At 31.0% G+C, this 20,237-nt stretch overlaps 1 protein-coding gene across 1 annotated transcript in view; it reads left to right on the top strand.

The window, feature by feature from the left end:
* LOC129230566 (uncharacterized) overlaps nucleotides 1–13,865 on the top strand; it is an 80,641-nt gene extending 66,776 nt beyond the window's left edge. The window contains 8 exon segments of the mRNA XM_054864973.1: nucleotides 1,162–1,220; nucleotides 2,223–2,293; nucleotides 5,412–5,483; nucleotides 5,575–5,671; nucleotides 8,260–8,302; nucleotides 8,400–8,557; nucleotides 8,947–9,021; nucleotides 13,528–13,865. Of these exon segments, the coding sequence (XP_054720948.1) occupies nucleotides 1,162–1,220; nucleotides 2,223–2,293; nucleotides 5,412–5,483; nucleotides 5,575–5,671; nucleotides 8,260–8,302; nucleotides 8,400–8,557; nucleotides 8,947–9,021; nucleotides 13,528–13,662 (710 nt within the window). The 3' untranslated portion in view covers nucleotides 13,663–13,865.
* The last annotated feature ends 6,372 nt before the right edge of the window (nucleotides 13,866–20,237 follow it).

The following is a 20,237-nucleotide window of genomic DNA, read 5'->3' as shown; positions in this document are numbered from 1 at the left end:
ACCGATTTGAACATCTGGATTTTTATTTTTTGCATTCAACATGAACCCTTCGATATTTCCCATCTTTGCAACTCCTCCATCACTGCACGCATGTGTGCACTTGCAACACTGGATCCCTTGCTTTTATTAATTTAGCTGTAACGCAGAGCATTTCATTACCCGTTGCATGATGAAAAAGTTCTTTCCAGAAAATAAAATGATCTTGAATGCCGTCCTCATCAGTTAGTATAGTTCATCTTTTATATCTGTTGATTCATCAACTTGAAATATAAAAAAAATCAGCTACGCGTGGTTTATCAACCATTGTTTTTAATGTCCCCCGTCATGTCATTAATTAGTCGCACGATAACATCGTCTGAAATTGGCACTTTGACCACTTCATTTATTGCATCCGTACCCATCGTTCCCAGTAAGATTTCTTTACAAGTTGGAAAAATAAATGTTCACACCATTGGTATTAATTCAATGAAACTAGCAACAATTGATGAAACTAGGAACATTATATGTGATTTCTTGCGCAGGTGAAATAGGTGTTCTTCCTTATTCTACAATTTCGAAAATACTGCGACACACTTAGGACCTTGTCAAGGCACACCAGTGGCCACGGCACACCGGTTGAGAAGCACTGATCTATTGTACGTTAGCTTTGCTGTACAAGCTTTCTTATTTGGTTTCCAATGCAAAAAATTCTTGAAAAAAAACATCTAATTCCAACATTTCCTATTTTTAAGTATTGAATACACCACACATTTCTTCAAATATCTCGAAAACTCATTTCTGCAGATACTGCCATTTACCTGCACATGGTAGTATTGTATATAGTGGTATTGTTTTTTACTTATTCTTTGGATTATCTTGTATCCAGTTTTTGCTTATCTGTGGTTACAGTGCCACCCTATTCTGCGGGTAATTGGGAGTTTACTGTATAGTCTCTTCTATACTGAAGTCCACATAAGTGAAACTCCTCCCCCCCCCCTCCCTTAAAATATAGACCTTTTTGTGTATGGGGGAGATTTTTTGAACTCTCAGGTTTAAAGAGGATAGTAATAATTGTAATACTTCATTGATATTTCAGTTTATTTATGAACAGAATATCTCAACTTAAGAAAAAATTAAATGAATGTAACATTTTTCTTTCAATTATCTTTCTTCTTTTCAAAGATGAAAACATTGACTTCCAGTCCATTGGTGACTATTCAATTACTGCTGTACTTCAAGAGGTATGATAATCATTTTATGCAATCATTTATATCATGCAATGTCATACAAATTACATTATAAATGATGAATGACTGGGAAAAATGTCCCCCCCCCCCCCGTTTTTACGCATAACAATTCATGAGATTAAAAAATCAAAAGTAAATTGAAAAAAGTAATGAATAAAACTTAACAAAAGCAGAATGGAAAAATAATTTTTTTATGCATTCCGAATAAAGATAATTTTATATGTTTTACTAAATATTTTGTTGTGTTAACATTTGTTAAGTTGAGCTTATATCCTATTGGAAACAAGAATGTTTTTAAATTCTCTTAAAATATGTGCTCCTTCTATTTTTGTCAAAATAAGGTTTTTCTTTTGGGTTGTTTGTTGAAAGCTATTTTTATACCTACTTCATACAAAAATTTCTGTTTCAAAAACATATGCATTCTTAATGTATCTTAATGCATCTCTTAATGTATGTGAGTAACTCAGATGCAGATACTATAAATTGAGATGATCAGCACAAGGTCTGGGCTCAATGAGACTGATCCTAGCTAATTTATTAATCCCTATTGAAGATCAAGTACCCTTTTTTAACTCATTTGATGAAGCACCTGCTTCCAGAAAGTTATTCCAGGGATAGGAAAATATTTCATAAATATAAATTTCCCAAAGCTGAATATTATGTGTTTTCTTTCTTTCTTTCTTTTTTTTTTTTTTTTTTTTTTTTTTTTTTGAGGGTTTTATTTCAAAGGAGTGAAATAAATGCAAACTGTTGGACCAAAAAAGTAATCAATTCCAGTAAAAAAGGGGAAAATATCATCAATTTTTCATATAATGTGTATTCTAAAAGCATGCAGAGAGTTTGTGTTTATACTTTAGTATGTATGTTGACTCACTGTCACATTAGGGAAAATGGCCCATTTTTATGATTAATGAATAAGGTTTAAGTTAAGAATTTTAATGCCTTGTGTGATCTTTGCTGATTTTTGTACTTTTTAAACTGGAAAAATTGTTGCAGAATCTGAGATCGTCAATGCTTGAGAAAGATACATCAGAAGAAGAGCAAAAAATTGTCAGTGGTGGCTGGATGTAAGTTAACTTTTTTTCCCCTCATTTAAAAGAAATCTCTGATTGATTTCATAATTGTGAATTAAAATATTTAGGACTTAACGTCTTGAAGCATTAGAAGTAAAGGAATGAGGAGCAAAGTGAAATAATTGAGGTAACTTTTTCAAAATGGATAAAGTAAAATTTGTTTGTAAAATTACATTGCATAGAGAAATAACAGTATTTTTTTTAATAAAACTTGCATTGAAAGATTATTTTTTATATTTGATGATAAATTTGTACAATTCACTGCAAAACTGGCCCAAACCTCTTAGGGAATAAGTGTCAGACTGGGGAGACTTGGAAAGGAACAAAAGGGAAAAGGGTAGATAAGAATTACAATAGATCCCTTCTCCTCCAACTCGAAGGAAAAGTTTAGCGAGAGGGAGAATTTTCAGGGATATTTTTTCCTGAATGATCGGTAGACCGTCATCTTGGACTACAAAATGCTAATATTGTCTCTCTAAAAGTCCAATGTGAAGATATATTGATTTATATAATTTGTTTCTAATTAATTCTTTTTTTGTTCAAAATATTTTAAGATTCTTGAAGATATAATATTCTGTACTGTAAATGGAAGAAAATTTTATTTTAAAACTTTATTATTATGCAAAGGCGTTTCCCAAATATTTCTGTTTCTCTTCAAGAAATATCTTGATATTGTTTTTACAGTACATTATTTTTCAAACCGAAACATTTTAAATGTGGGATTGCTTTTTAGAATATGAATATTATGGATGTGCTGAGTAAAAAAATAATTTTAGTCATAAAAATAATAAAAATAATAAAATCGAAAGTTGTTGAGCATGAAAAGTGAATTTAGTTCATGCGCTTGTTAATTACATACATTCCTAATGTTAATTATTCTTATCTGAACTTAAAAAGTGCAAACTACATTTCCACAATGTTCAACCTATCTTATTATTTAATTAATAAATCGAAAAAAAAAAAAAAACAGCTTCTTTAAAGAACAAATTTAGTGATTCAGAAAAATTATGAAAATAATAAATTAAAACTAAATGCTCGTATTATTCACACAGAGCTCTTTATTTTCATGAAGTACACATTAGGGCCATTTCACGGAAAGCGGTCACTTTGTCTTGCAAGTAACGCCTCATATATTTGATTAAAAATAATAAATTTAAATTGTTATTGAACAATATATTGTGGCTTAAACACACATGTATGTGCGATTTATTAAGTAAAAAATTTTGTCATTCCTATTTAAATTTATTAAACTTCTTAAAGGTTCTTAACCCATATGTGAAAGACAAAATGGCAACTTTTTCGGGGACTTAAAATTGCATACTTAATTTTTTCATTGTTTCAAATTATTATTTCTCAGCAAATGAGATATGTTTCATTAACATTGGAATCTTAGCTTTCAAAACCTGCAACTTGTTTTGTCATTGCAAAAATATTAGGGTTATCTTCAAAAAGTAACTTTTCTGTCACACGCCTTTTAGTAAAAACTTTAAGGAACAAATCGTTTTTATAATGTTTTTTTTTTCTTTTTTTTTTTTTAATTTTTTTTTTTTTTTAACTTCATCAAAAATATATCTATTTAAACCTACTAGCGATGTTTTAATGATAATTCTTATTTTAACATATTTTTGGTTCACAGCATGTGAATTCTCACTTCTGTGGCATGTCAAACACCTGGTGTTACTGTTTGTGTTGCTTATTATTTCTTTCACAAGTGCACTAGTGTCTCAAATGCTAACTGTTTAAGTATAATTATGTTTTAATATTGTGTTTTATTTCGTTTTAGAAGGATAAGGAATTATGTCACACAATAAATTCTCACCTCCGTTACAAAATGCCATTTTTCTTTAACACATGGCAGTAATGACATCACATTTTATTTTCCCTTGTGCGATGGAGCCCCCTTGTTTATGTTCAGCTACATAGAAGTTGTGAAATTTTACTTGAAAAACAAGATAGATTTGATTTTAAAAACCGAATGTGGTTATTGGGAATTCTCACTTCTGTGAATTTGAGTTTCAGGAACGTTAATTAATGTAAAAAAAGAGGTGCACATGTTTTCATATGCTTAACATGAGCAGACTGTAGCAACTAAGAAAAAATTTCTTTCCCTGAAAAATGTTATCTATTAGGCCTATATTAATGGAAAATTCTTCACCTCTGTGAGATCTTATCAATAATCCATAAAATTTGTTAAAAACATTATTGTCTTCATTGTATGTACTCAGATTGCTCATCAAAGCTAGTTATGTTAAAAATAATGAACAGTAAGACTTCCCTCGTGAAAGGGGGGGGGGGATATGTTTTTATAAATTGACTGAAGGATACTGACATAAATAGATTTTTTTATGTTGAATATAGACATTTCTGATCCTCAACTCTATAATCCCAAATAAATTCCCAGCAGTAATTCAAGTATTTACTTTTTTGGTTCAATTCGATAATTGATCTGAAGAAAATTTTGCTATTTTAAAGACATTCTCAGTTTACATTCTCTGTCTTAATCCCTGTGTTTTGTTTATAGTTTTACATTGTTTGCCAAAAACAATAAAAAATAATAAGTCTCTACTTCTGCTTTTAAATTGTTGCCACAAACAATGAAAAATAATAATAATTATAAAGTTAATTTTGTAAATAAACTAATTTCATGACTAAACCTAAGCAATGTTGATTTTGAGTATCCTAGCAGAATGTAAAGAAAATGAACTTTGTGTAATAGTAACTGTAGATAAACATTAAAATTTCTCACTTACTTTATAATTCTTTTGTTAAATTCTTCAATGTTTAACGTCCTGATTCAAGATACCTTTTATATCATTTTTCAAAAACGTTCCACCAAAGTTTGCACAAATTGAATGTCTACTTACCAGGCATCTCGTGACCTTCCGGTCAATTGAAAGTTTTCTGTATCACTAAAATATGGAGTTAAAAAGAAAAAAAAAAAGAAGGAGGGCTGTTAAATTACAATGTGGAATTTAACCCCAGGATACAGTAACCCAGTAGAAAATACTGATCAAATGTGCAAAGGGAAAGCCCTGATATATTTGTGCTGTTATTATCAACAGACTAATCTTTATTTTAGTGTTTTCAGACTGAAACAATTGATTCGTTTCAGATTCAAAGAAGCAAGTAAGGATGTTACCCTGCTCAAAAAGATAACAAATTTTGATTCCTGTGTTGTTGCAAGGTAGTGAAATATTTTTTTTGTTTTTGTTTTTGTCATAGTTGAGATTTAAACAATCTGTTCCATCATAATGACTGGTTCTTTCATTTTTCAGTTATTTGTCAAAAGGCATTATTAATTCACCTAGTCTAGTAGTATGGAAAACCTTATGTAATCCACTGACAAGATTCATGTATGACGATACAATCAAAGTGAGTGTCTGTTTATTGTTTTTTTAAAGTTTTAGTTGAACTTCAGCAGAGTCATATTTTTAGGCACCAGTTGAGTTTATAATCAAGTTCGATGGGAAATAATAATAATAAATCTGGACCTGTAAGGGGAGGGGAAAGGATGCCATGTACTTTTTTGTTTCTTTTTCAAAACCAAGATTTAGGCATTCTTCCTGAACATTTTATACTGTATTCAGAGGAACTGAATTTCGATTAACAAATTTTTATTTTATGAACCTATAAATGACAATCTAGTAATTCAAATCATCAGAAGAAAAACTTGAAGCCCATCTCGTAACCCTGGTTGCAGAAATTCTATCATCAATCTGTGATGCAGATTGAAATATCCGAAAACATTCTACCAGATCCATCTGTATTCATATAAATATTCAGTAGAAGAACTTGGCAACACAATTATCTATAAAGCACACAACTTTTCAGAACTTTTTTTATGTCTTTTCAACATAATTCTTTAGCAAATTGAATTTTGATAGTTTTTCCTTTTCCATCATTATTCAAAGATTTTAAATGATAATTAGCATTCACAATAAATAAGTAACAGATTGTTCTTGTAAATGCAGCCACTATGCAAACCATGAAGTTAGCAAAAGAGCACAATGCACTTTCTTCTTCATTATGAAAGATATATTTTGTGGATGATATACATCTTAAATTGCATAATTTGTGCTTTAATACTTATTGTAGTAAAAAATATTCATATATTCTGAATATTTTTTTTTTAATTTGAAGTGATATCTATAAAATAACAAAACCTAAATAATGCACATCCTCTGGTCCCAAGGTCAGGCATAACAGTCTTCTACTGTTCAACTTAAAAAAAAAAACATCATCAAATATACTGCTTAAAATCAGAATACTAAGCTTAAAAATTACAATTAAAGTGTAGATAACTTTCAAGAAAAACAGGAAAACTTTGGTAGTCTTTAATAATTTTTATTTAAAGCATGGTGAAACGTTATCTTAAAGTATTTTAAACTTGCTTTCTTTTCTGCTCTGAGTTTTACTTTTTCACACTGAAATTGCCCTCTACATGGAACAATGAATCGTTTTCTTTCCTTTGCATTAATCTGCAAATTCATACAGTTGAATTCTTTCAAGTTTTGAGGTGAATATTGTTCACTACATTAAATTATTCTATGCCATCCACGTACCTAGCACAAGTGGCACCCATCACAATAATTTGTTGTATCGCCTACCGCCAGCTATACAACCCACAAAAAAATAAATAAATAAAGGGAAGGCTCACAGTTTTTAGAAACCACTTATTTTTGTAAACCATATTTTAAAATAGTATTATTTATGATTGATTATTGCAATATGTAATGCTTATGTGTATTTCAGAACTAATATTTTAATGAAATTATAATCCAGAAATAAAATGATTGCAGTTCTATAATTTTATGAATATATAATAAAAAAAGAACATTATTACATGTTTCTCCATATCATATCGAAATAACATATTACTTTTTGGTGATTTTTAATAATAAATAAATATTTAAAATATCATGATATTTTGAGAATAAATATTGGATATATATCGTGATATATATCATGATATACACTCTATAACAAAAAAATCGACGCACCAAAAAAGTAATTATCCTATAGCTTTGAAATTTCATATGCATGAGTGGTTTGACCAGATATGCAAATGATTAAAATTTGGTGTCCAATGAATGAATAGTTTGATCTCCAGCGCATCAGAACTGCATATCCAGCAGATGTATATGATCTATGACAGCTGTGCTTCAGCTTGTATCCAGGCTAGAGGCGGGTCAACACCATATTTAATTTGTTACTGTAACTCTGACATTAATTATTCAATTTTTCTGAGATTTTAATCATTTACTATTCTGTATATTGTCTTCCTATTCACCAATTTTCGGGTCAATCGGACAACTCCTTCCTGGTGCATCTATTTTTTTTCGTTATAAAGTGTATATTGACTGATATGTATTAGCAAACACTGGTTACCACAACTTAAAGCACTGTTTCCCACTTTTCTGAAGCCCTGTCTGTGGAGACACTTCTTTCCCTGCGCATCGAACATTTTCAGAGACACTTGGTAATATGCTCATCACTTATTTTTTCTGCTTACTTCTAGAAGGAGTGCTTAGCAGCTTAAACTATGTTAAATCTCCTACAGATAGGAATTGTCTCCCTGCAATAATTTTAAGGTGGTGATCTGAGATGCTTTGGTGGGAGTTTTCCAATCTCATCCTAGTTTTTAGATGCTGTAATTAAAAAAAATATTGTAAATTTGATATCAAGCCTTTTGGGGTTCGAATGCACAAAAGATTCTTTTGTCCCCACAATATGTAGTCATTTCTATTCAAAAAATATTTTTATACTCAGCCAATTCAATGCGAAATGAAAATATCTGACATTTTATAACATCAGTTTTATATTGCTGGTTTAATGGTTGTTCTTTATTGAATATTCATTTTATTGATGCTCCCAGTTAATTGTCTTGTCTTAAAATGTTTATATTTTTTTAATGATTGAATAATATTAAAATTAAAACAGCTAAATTTTTTCTTTTGCAGAAAATTACTGTTTTAAAGGAATATCCCAATGGACAGAAGCTTAGTATGACTTTACTTAAAGTGCATTATTCTAGTTTGGATTGTAATAATTTCCAAGAACAAGTTATACTGCAATATTTAAATGCTGTTTTATATTTTAGTTCACATGTACAATGAATCAGTTTCTCTTCTTCGGAAAGAAGTTCAAGATTTTTGCATCCTTCAGACTGAAAAGAAACAAGGAAATCAATATATATTAGGCTTTCATTCTGTGAAGGATGACCTTTGCCCTATTGTAAAAGATGTTGTTAGAGGCACAGTGAGTTGGAAATATTTATATTAATACTGTGTTGTTCTTTAATGCAATATGATTGTTGAAAAAGTTGTCATAAAAATTTTCTCATTTGTGAAAAAGTAAATTTTCCTTAAAAAAAATAAATAATTTTTGGTATTATTACCTTTATATGAGTCAAGCATAGTAATTATTCAATACTGATTGCATTTTTGGTAGAATAGCACAAATAATAATGGACTTCTGTTTCATAACTTTTTAGTTTTGAAGTAATTTGCATTTTTAGTAAAAATTAATATCTAATGCTTTAAATGTGCTAAACTTTTTTTTTTTTCAAATACAATCATTTAATTTTGTATAGAAAATTAGCTGCTATATAAACTTTTTGAGACAGCTTATCAAAGCTTTTCTTTTAGATTATAGCGAGTGGTTGGATTGTGGAAAATGTGCCAGAGAATCCTCATTCAAGTGTAGTTTCATATCTCGTTCAGGTAACTATTAATTTTCTTCCAAAACAATGCTTTAAAAATATCTACAAAGAAAAAATGATTACACTTACTGAAAATTAAGCATGTTTTGCCAAATTGGAAGCTAATTGTTATTAGCATTTTTTTAAAATTGGAGGTAGAAGTTTTTTACATTCAAAAGGGCTTTTCTTTTTGATTAAGCATCAGACATCAACCTATTTTGTTGAAACTGAAATTTATTTGTAACTCTTTTAAAAGTGGAAATTTATGAAATTATTTTTTTTAAATTATCCTTTTTCATACTAATTGATAGTAGGTGAAAAGTGCTGTATGTGAACATGGTATGTTTTACTAGGTAACCTGAAGCAAAAAATCGTGAAAAATTCTTAAATAATGGCAGTAACAGTCCTTTTTTTTTGCAAAACTTCTAGAGCAGTGAGCCGTTTTGTGTTTCTGTGGTGACAACTTCTGTGTTTGTGTGTAATTTCTTCGCTGTCTTCTTCATGTGAAGACCCATTTTAAACTAACTGATAATCTAAACTCTATTATTGTCAACCAATATAAACAATCAGGTAATTTTTTGACAATGTTAGAATAAATTTATTCAGTTAATAATTCTCTAGTTTTACAATTTAGGGGCCATTCATTAATTAGGTAAGTGTTCCGAGGGGGAGGAAGGGTTGAAAAAATCTCTGCATACACTTACTTGGGGGGGGGGGGGGGTCCAGACCCATTCTTACGTAATATTTTTCCAGTCTATATTTTACATTAGAAATCACGCAGTCAAGTGGTTTGGCAGGGATCCTATTTCATTTGCGTCTGGAAGATAAAAAACTTATTAGGATGAGCTGTTTTTATTTGTTTTACAAAGAAAGGATGGCGTAGAATAAAATAAAAAAATTACACTATGTATGGCATGTTTTATTTTAAATTAGTATCGCAGGAGCGGATCCAGACAAAGTTCTCAGAGAGGGCCATTTGGAAAAGTACGATGCTTTGGAAAATTTTTGAATTTTACAAATATCAAAATATCCCACCTTTAACTAGAGCATTTTTTAGGGAATTTTTCACTAGGCGATGCAAGTGTAACATAAAGGCTGTAACCTTCCCAATAATTTTCCTCTTTTGTTAACAAACGTGTGCATACATCGTGGCCTCAAAGAGGTATTCCTGTAATCACTACTTCGTTCTGAGGCGACTGTATAGGACTTCTGATTTAAGAGGAAGCCAGTATGAACCAACCGTAAGTATAATATTACTAACTCCGAAGCAAAGACGGTCAGGGGGGTTCTCACCCAGAAAATGTTCAAAAATGAAGTCTTAAAAATGTATTTTAGACTATCTTTGGTAATGTTAGGGGAGAAGAGGTCCAGTGGTGCTTCCCTGTCTATTCTTTGAAATTGTTGCTCTAAGAATTAAATGCAGTTTTAGACAATCTTTGATGATGTCAGAGGGAGGAGAGATTTGAGGGCCCATCTAAAGAGATTTTTCTGATTTTTATTCTTGGAAATTCATTTTAACTGTCTTTCATAACATTAAGGGCCCGGGTGCGACCCCCCCCCCCCCCCTGCGCCCATTTTTCGAAATTGAATTACAAATGCAAACATTATCTCCAATAATGTTAAGAAGAATGAAGTTCAGGGTTTCTCCAGCGGATTTTTTTTTTGCCATTGTAGAGCCAAAAACACAGTTTAATACGATCTTTTCGTAATGATACGGGGAGGAGAAATTCGAGGTTCCACACCAAGAAATTTGTCTAATTTGTAGTCTTAAAGATGCATTCTAATTATCTTTGTAATGGTAGGGGAGAAGAGGTTTGAGCGCTTTCTTCGAAATTGTAGCTCTAAAAAGGCGTTTGGTGATGTTAAGGGGAGGAGAGATTAAAAGGCCCATCCTAAAAAATTTTCCTAATTTATAGACTTAAAAACGCATTCTGAACTATATTTCATATGGTTAGGGATTGAAGAGATTCTGAGGTTCACTCCCAAAATTTTTCAAAATTGAAATCTTTAAATTGAAAATGTAAGCAATCCATAATTCATGAGTAACTTTTAGAAGACCAGCAATTTTTCGAAATTGAAGCTCCGAAAACGTAATTCTTGAAGACTTTCCAATGATGTTGGGGAGGGAGGATTTCCCCCCCAAAAACATTTAGAAACTCAAGCACTTAAAACAAAATTTAGGCCGATCTTGAACGATGTTGGAGAAAACGAGAGGTGGGTGACCCTCCCCTGGAAACTTTTAAAAGTTATTTTTTAAAACATGGTTTGTAGACGATCTTTGGTAATATTAACAAGAGGATGAGGAGTGGTTTGGAGGTTCTCCTATTAAAAAGGGAATGAAGAATAATTACATAGCACTGCATAAAGCCGGTTAAAACTTATATCTAACTTAATGCACAATCATTAAATGTATAATTTTTTATCGGACACTTACTGACACATATCCCTTTTCTTTTCCCGGAAGTAAACACATCCAACAAGATGAGCCCATTATGCTAAACGAATCCAAATATTTGGTATACACTTGATAGTTTTGAAATTTTCATGGGGTGGCCATGCCCTCCCTATGGCATTTGTTTCCATTCTTGTTAGACTTCACATGAATTACAATGAAATTTTTTTTTCAATTTAAGCTAGGAAAAAGGATTTAAAAAACTATACTTGAAACTTCCTCAGTGTGGTTTTACGGCTCCCAGGCGTTGTTTTTATATTCTTGTTAGACTTTGAGGAATAATAAGGATTTTTTTATATTTAGCTCTAAAAAAAGGTTTTTGACTATTTTCGAAACTTTTTCAGGGTGGCCATGCCCCCCCCCCCTCATTGTTCATTGTTTTCCTTATTGTTAGACTTTGTATTATAAGGGAAATTTTTTGCATTTTTGCTCAAAAAAAGGGGATTTTAACTATTCTTGAAATTTTCTCAGAGGGGGCTATGGCCTCCAGGGCCCCCTCCCTGGATCCGCCCTTGTAGTATCACATCATATACCAAAAAAAAAAAATGTTGAAAAAATATTTAGTCTAGAACTTTTTCATAAATATTTGGGGGATATCCAAAGTTAACTTCTGGTAACTTGCTTATGCATAAGCTAATATTTTTGCTCTATTAATACAGGGGCATTCCACGGTATTTATGACATTTATGTAGAGTCCGTAACGTGACCTTTTTTGCCATAACTTTTTAATTTACTGTTTGATTAGCATATTATTTTATTTTGATCTTTTTCTACCAACACACCAGCTCAAATTAAAACAATTTGCAAATCAAACGGAAAATTAAAAAGTTATGGCAAAAAAGTTCACGTTACGGACTCTAAATAAATGTCAAAAATACCTTGGAATGCCCCTACAGCAATAACGAAGTTAATTGTAGATTTTGAAAGCTATGCTTCCAATGTAAAGCAAACATGTCTCATTTGCTTAGAAATAATTATTTAAACCATTGAAAATATATATATACAGTGAATCACCGTTTATACGTTTCTTTTTTATACATTTTTATCAATTATATGTTTTTAAAATTGGTCCCTGCAAAGACTGATACACATTAACCTATAACTATTATACGTTTTTTCGTTTGTATGCTTTTTTCATTCAGTCCCTTCAAAAACGTATAAACGGTGCTTCACTGTATGCCCATTTCATTGAAAATGACACGTGACGGTTCCTGTATTTCATAAAAAAGAAATAATTTTTGAAGAAAGTTTTAGCTTAAGAAGTCACACCTGCATTTGTGATTTCTTAAGCAACAAAATTTTGTTCATCATCCTTTTAAATTATTATTTTTTATAAAATATATGAAGCGTCACGTGCGGGACAAAATTATCGTTTTCCGTGGAATGGCCCTAATAGTGAATTTCATAACAATTCCATTGATACAAGTCCGTGGATTCGTTACTTTATTATTTTAGAAAACGAAATGGAATCTTGCATAAGAATAGCACGGGGGAGGGGGGAGGGGTTGAAAAATCTTATGTACCCTTACATGGGGGAAGGGGGGGTCAAAAATGGTCAAAATCATTCTTGTGTAACTAATGAAAGGCCCCTTAGTCCAGAGGTAGAGGATGGAGCCCTTATGAACTTTTGTAGTGTCTTCACATCTGGAAAAGTTGTGAACAGTTTCCCTATCCTCTCTTTAATATAAGTACTAGAGCACGATGAAAAAAAATGTAAATATTTATAATTATTTCTTATATAATCAATTTATAAATTTATTGTTTTTTGTTTAAAAAATGTACATAATTAGTATTATTTTATTAAAACTGGTTGGTCACCACTTCAATAATGTTATCTAACAGTTACATACAATAAAATACCCAAGAAATTTTAATTCAATAAAAAACTTAGCTTTAAAATAATTTTTAAGTACATTATCATACTCATTTCTGCATTTCTGTCTACAAACAGCCTTTACAGCTGCTCTATAAATTGAGCTACCAAGGCCAACTTCTTTTGACTCTATTTTTCCATATAGTATAATGCCCTTGTGATTTGTTTGACCGATTATAAGAATCTCTTTATTTTCCAAACAGATGATTGTTAGCAGTCCTGAAACTAGTACAATGGAGGATATCAGTAGCGTTCAATCTCAGTGCATCAACAACCTGAGTGTTTATTTATCAACAAAACCAGTTTGTTATTCTCAGAGTGATGGCAGTAGTTGTTGACATTTTCATTAACTGATGAAGAATTTCCAGCATTATTTGTACAAATATTGTTTTATACTTTTAGATCAAATATTTTAATACATTGTTTTTAGCTAATTATGTGATTGAAATGTCACTTTTTACTTGCTTAGACTAAATGAGAGTATCCAACTCTTTCTTTTTCTTAGCTCTTGTGTCATGTACTGTTTAGTGAAAGTTAGTTATAGAAGAGATGGGCAGAAGACATTGTGCTTACACATGCTTACACACACATACACATACCCCGCCCCCGCCCCCACGCACACAAACACTCATACACACAATTCCCCACACACTCATGACTGCACACAGACACAAACACACATGCCTACACACATACCCCCCCCCCCCCCCCCCCCACCACCACACACACACACATACAAACACACACTCGTGATTGCGAAAAACATAATTTGAATTCAAGATGACAAAATTCAAATTAATTTTTCTTTTTTATTTTTTTTTTCAAGCAATCACAATTGCTAATTGTTTTCACTTGACTGTCCTTGGCGTTTTGGTTCCTAATTCAACCCCACCGTCCTCTGCAGGCACAACTCCTCCGGTCCTGAGCAATGTCTCCTGGTCGGTAGTGTCCATGTCCTTATACACATGCACACTCACACTTTGAGCCTTTACACACATACACACAGGTCTACGCACACACACAAGTCTACACATACACAACTATACACACGTAACCGCCCAAGAGAAGGGGCAGTCTTGGAGGGACAGGAACTGTTTCTAGAAACAAGTGAGTAAGGTAGTAACCAATGAGTAAGGTCCTGTCGCAACTCGGGATAGCAAAAAACATAATATGAATTTTAAAATTCAGAATTCAATTTATTTATTTATTTATTTTTACAAAACACGTCTCCTGATTCTCGATAATAGTTAATGAATCCTGAGACGTTTCTAGAACACAAGCAGATTTTGCTATTTAGATGTAACTTAGAAAATTGTGAATCATTTGCAGCCCTTTTCAGAACAAAAAAAGTGATGAAGAATCACAGTTTGTTTCAACTAAAAAAGTAATCTCCTCGTGTGGACTAAATATTTCATACTTCTGTGTTCAGCGTTATGAGAGGACCAGTGGTATGGCTGCACAATTTTACAAGAGATTCCTTGGTATTTTGCATATGTTGTTACGCTCATATTTTAAATGTATATTTAGTTTGTGAGTGTACTCAGATTCCTTTTGGTAGAAAGACATTACAGCAACCCAATGCTTTATATACATTCATAGAAAATTCTTACACGCTATTTTTGAAAAAAGTCAAACATTGTTAATTTTGGACTGTTTGAAAGCGACTCTTTCAACGGCGGAAAAGCCAACGTCCTTTTACATGTATGACTTTGTTTGAATGTTTATTCGCTTTGTTTATATTGTGGAGAGTTTTTAAAAAATTGTGTACTCTATCAAAACATCTTCAATCCGCTAACCTTAATTTTCAGACTGTCCATGATTCAGCTAAATCTAGTCAAAACAGTTTATAAATTTTACTTTGATGTATATTTCAACCAAGAGCGAAACTTTAAAAAAATCTTAATTTGCTCCGATTTTAATAAGGTGGAAAAAAATCCAAATGAATTTAGAAGATGACAAAAATCAACATGATGATATAAAGTCATAAAATTGAATTAATATTTCGTATCAAATAATAGATTCAGTTTCTGATAAAATTAAAATAAGATTTGATGATAAAGATTTATCTGTATTATTGACCTTATGCTCAATGTTATATTGATAGGTTATTAAAAAGGATAAATAAAATATTTCAATTATAAGTAAAATTTATAGCTCTGAGCAAGAAGAATTGTTTTGAAAATGGCCACTATACTATTCAATAATGAAAAACGAAGAATAGCACAATATTCAAAGTTACTTGGGTTATGTTAAGGAGAAAAATCTAAGAGATGTGTTTTCTAACTTATCTTTGTTGCTTTGACTGTTTTTCAACTATTCCAATCGGCTCAGCTAGTTGTGAGAGATCATTTTTGTGCACTAGGAAGTTAGACAATTATCTTCGGAGCACAATGGGACAAAAAAGACTTTCATTTTTAATTGTACTGGCAAAAAAGTACGACTTGCATATTGATGGAAGAAGGTAACAAGATTTCCAGATTCTAAAAATCATACATTAAAACTTTCTGAAAGGTAAAAACTGTAATATCAAAATATTTTGTTGAATAATTTATGATCAAATAAAACTAAATTAATTAATATTTAAACTCTTTTAGTAGCCTTATTTTTTATAAATATTTAAGGTCAGTTGGGGCAAGTGCGGCTTAAGTTAATAATCAGTAACCGGGAATATCTGCAAGGCTGCTTGCCATCTGGGTAGCTTGGTAAACGTTATTACTTTGCACTGCGTGCGTTAGATCGCGCTACTTGAATGGTAACTCTACTCCCTCCCTCATTTCCTAAATCTTCTCATTCCCACTACAGTGCCATGTTGTTATGGTTCGAGAAATCATCGTTTCTTCTGTTGTTGTTCTCACTTTTTCGTGCTTCCAAAACGTAATTACAACTATTTCATGTCTACTTTTCGTATTTTTAAAGCTGAGATTTATTATTTTTTACTTTAAAATCAATTAATTTTAGGGCTGCACTTGCCCCAGAAAATTATACGACTGGGAAAGTGCGACCCGAAAGTAAAGGGGCAAATGCAGCCTCGCATTTCTTGGGGCTGCACTTTCCCATTAATCTGGCAATGTTCTTTTATGACAGATATAATTTGCTTGCAACGATTTAATGAAGCAATGTAATTAATTTTTAATCCCTGCACCTTTGTCTAACTAACAATAAGTGTCACTAGTCTATATTTCTCCAATATAACTGTTTATATATACTGCTCCATAATATAAATTAAATTGTTAATTACTATACTAAGTGTACTTATACAAAAAAAATCTGTTCAAGTTCGTCAAAGACATGTTACCTTTTGTCAGTTGCATAGTTACCTTTTGTATTATTAAGTTAATATTTTATAAGCTAGTTGATATTAAAGTTTAAAGATTATTCCTTGATATGGAAGTTTTTTTTTTTAAAGCTTATTTGCATAATAAAAGTTATCTTTCATGTTCTTTATTTAATTTAAAATAAAAACTTCATAATTTTGTTTAATAAACCATTGTTCCTTGAACCTTCTTCATTTTACATTGATAGGTTTCGTTAGGAAAAATGTAATAACTTCCCAATGAATAGGTGAAAATAAAAATAAAAAAATATTTTTTTAATCAGGAAAAAATACTCCATTGATTGCATTTGCCCCTTATTTTCTCAAACGGTTTTTTAAAAAAAATTCAGGTAGGTGATGCTCTTGCCCCACTTTTATTGAGAAAGTGCAGCCCTAGAGCACAATAGTTTAAAACAATTTTTTTCAACTTTTTTACCTGCAATGATTTTAATAGGCTCATGTCTTGGGAAACACACTAAAACAGGTAACATACGAAATAAAAATTAAATTTTTTTTATTAAGTCTTGTAATGTCTAGGCCTTAATAAAGTTGAACTGTACAATTTAAAGGCTGCACTTCCCCCAACTCACCTTAATCCATTTTATGATCCTATCCTGTTAACCAATATGTATTTTAATCCAAACTGAGGTAACTCACATTTAAAAAACTCGACCCCCAAATGAAATGTTGAAATGCCGCCCCTGGTGTTATAAAATGTCGTGAAAATGAATACTTTAAAATGCAACTGTATCTTATTTAATTTAATCTTTAGGAAAAATATAAAAGAAACAACTTTTTGTGATCGTAAATTATGAATTTCAGCTATTTAGTTTGGAAAAGAGTTCATGTCAGATACGTAATATAAGAAATCATAATCTCTAACACTGAAGAAAGAATAAAATGCTAAACTAACTCAGAATTAAAATGAAAACAAATTAGGTAATGAAGTCATTTCTATATCAATATTTTCAAACCTGTGCCATTTGCAGATTACTTCAAATTATCAACTCTAACACATTTTGAATTTATTTTTTGCTCTTTAAAGTTTGAAATTATTCTCATAAGATTTGTTTCAAAACTGATGGATGGCAGGAGGGGGTTGCCCTAAATTCAACATCATTTGTTTCCTATTTCAAATAAATAAATAATATTGACACGACCGCATCATCACTAGTAACATTATCCTTAGTGGATCTGATCTTAAGCAAGTTTCTTTATTTAATATTTTTATTCATGTCATTATGCTGTTCATTTTTTCTGAAATCCTACATCTTCAAGTATCATTGCGTGTTTTTAATGCTAGCAGCAGTGCATAAATTTCTGTCAGAATGTTTTTATTTTTTTTCTGATGTTTGCAACAATATCTAGCGTTTCAATTCAAGTTGAATTTCTAAGCTAAATTGTGTTTACGCTAGTGATGTACTTTAGATTGACAAAAATAATTAAGAATTATTTGAATAAAGGTTCTAAAAAATGCTACTTCATTTTATGTTTGCAATAGTTGTTTGTAACTTTCCATTAGTTTAGTATAAAGAAATGAAAGAAAACATCTGATAAACTAAGAGAACTGTGAGGAATGAAGGGAGGCTCTTGATAGACACTAAACTCTTCACTAAAGCCTGCATGATTTTTCAACAAATATCTAATCTTCTTTAATAATAATAAAGCTTATATGTCTGGATGTCTGTTACACGCATAGTACCTAGACTATTCTGCCGATTTTCATGAAATTTGGCACAAAATTAGTTCTTAGCATAGGGGTGAGCACCTTGAAGCGATTTTTCGAAAATTCGATTTTGTTCTTTTTCTATTCCAATTTAAAGAACATTTTACCTAACAAATTATCATTACTTGGACCAGTAAATTATCATAGCATGTACGAGCAAATTACCATAATGTGGGCAAGCAAGTGGAACTAGCAAATTGACGAGAAATTCATCATTCATTCTTTGTAAATATGCAGATGAACCAAATGACCTTTTAATTTTATACTAAGGGCAAAGCCATGCGGGTACCGCTTGTATTAATATGACAAATGGTCAGTATGCATATGAAGAAGAGGTACAAACTTTATCAGTAAATTGCATTGATAAGTTACTTAATGATGTATTACCTTGTTTTGCCATGAAATTGGGAGGAGGGGGAGTGGACGATTTTGTGATATGACCCTGGATATTTTTTTTAATGTCATGTTGAAAATACTTCATTTTTGGAACAAGAGATCACTCTTTAATAACATCTTAGGTTGTTATGCGTAATAAATCTATTTAATAATTTTTTTATTAAATTGTAAACAAAGAACTAGAATAAAATTTCGAAAATGCTCTAATTTATAATATTGAAACAGCATTAAAAAAGGGGGGAATTTTTAAATATTACATATTATTGCAATGCTAACTGATCATCTCTACCCATCTCTTAAGCTTAGTAATCTCGTTTGGTTTAATAAGAAAACATAAGCGAGTGTTTAAGACAGCATTGAACAGCAAGTGTAGAAGTCGTAACGTAAGTATTCTAGCCTCCTTAACTCTTAGGCATTTCTATATACCATGAGCTATTTCCTTAGCTATGTTACTATCTGAGAGGAAAGGCAATATTTTCCTGGATTGTTTCACTGAGCTAAATGTTATGTTACTTTTTAATAGCATTTCAATTATTTAAAGCATTTGTATATCATATTATGAAAGCAATAACTTTAATGTGATACTTTTAGCAAATTTTCCCGTCTTTGGAAAATGATTAACACTCGTCTGTTATGCCCTATTTGCCTTTGTTGGTGTAAAGCATTTTGCAAAGCTCTTTTCCTTTGAGATTTTAGAGTTTGTTCTAAAATCATCTCAAATATTTTTCATTAAAATAGCTCTGTTACTCCTTATAAACTTTTTTATTAAATAAAAGTTATTTTGAAGATTTTTTTGTGTTGTTCTTGCACTTTGCATTGCAGTACTCCATTTCTTAAGTAGTTTTGAGAACAGTTTTTCTTTTACTAAATGAGTATCGTTTAATCTTCTCACAAGTCTATGAAGATAAGTATGGCTCAAAAAGTTTTGTTGCTGTTAAAATAACAAAAACTGCATTTAAAAAATCAATTGTTTTAAAATAAAATCTTCACTTTGGGCTTTATGAATGGTAGAAGGAGACATTATTTTCATGGTACTGTCTGACCAAGGATTGTATGGAAAGATAAACATCCGTTTTACAGCCGGAAATAGACGAATCTATTATTTTTCGGCGATGCCAGCTTTTGCAGAAGCAGAGTCATTCATGAGTGGAATACCGGCATTAAATTTTTACTTTTCCTCCTCATTTGGATAGCTTCTTCTTATCTGGACGTTTGAAAATTCCATACAATCCGTGGTTGCGTAGTATTTGTATGGATCCTAGTGTGCTTTGAGAGAATAGTAGGTTTTTACTAAAATTTGTGCATTGAAAATGTATATTACTTTGCAAAGGTTATAGAATGACAATTTGTATTATCATAACTGCATTGTAGTGAAATTCGTATGCAATGATTCAAAACATGATAATTTTCATAAATAATTTAATAAATTAAAAATCACATTTTACATACAAAAATAAATAATTATGAATGCTGAAAAT

Source organism: Uloborus diversus, chromosome 1, assembly GCF_026930045.1.
Source record: "Uloborus diversus isolate 005 chromosome 1, Udiv.v.3.1, whole genome shotgun sequence".
In the NCBI taxonomy this organism is placed as follows: Eukaryota; Metazoa; Arthropoda; class Arachnida; order Araneae; family Uloboridae; genus Uloborus; species Uloborus diversus.
This window is presented reverse-complemented; position numbering and strand designations above follow the sequence as displayed.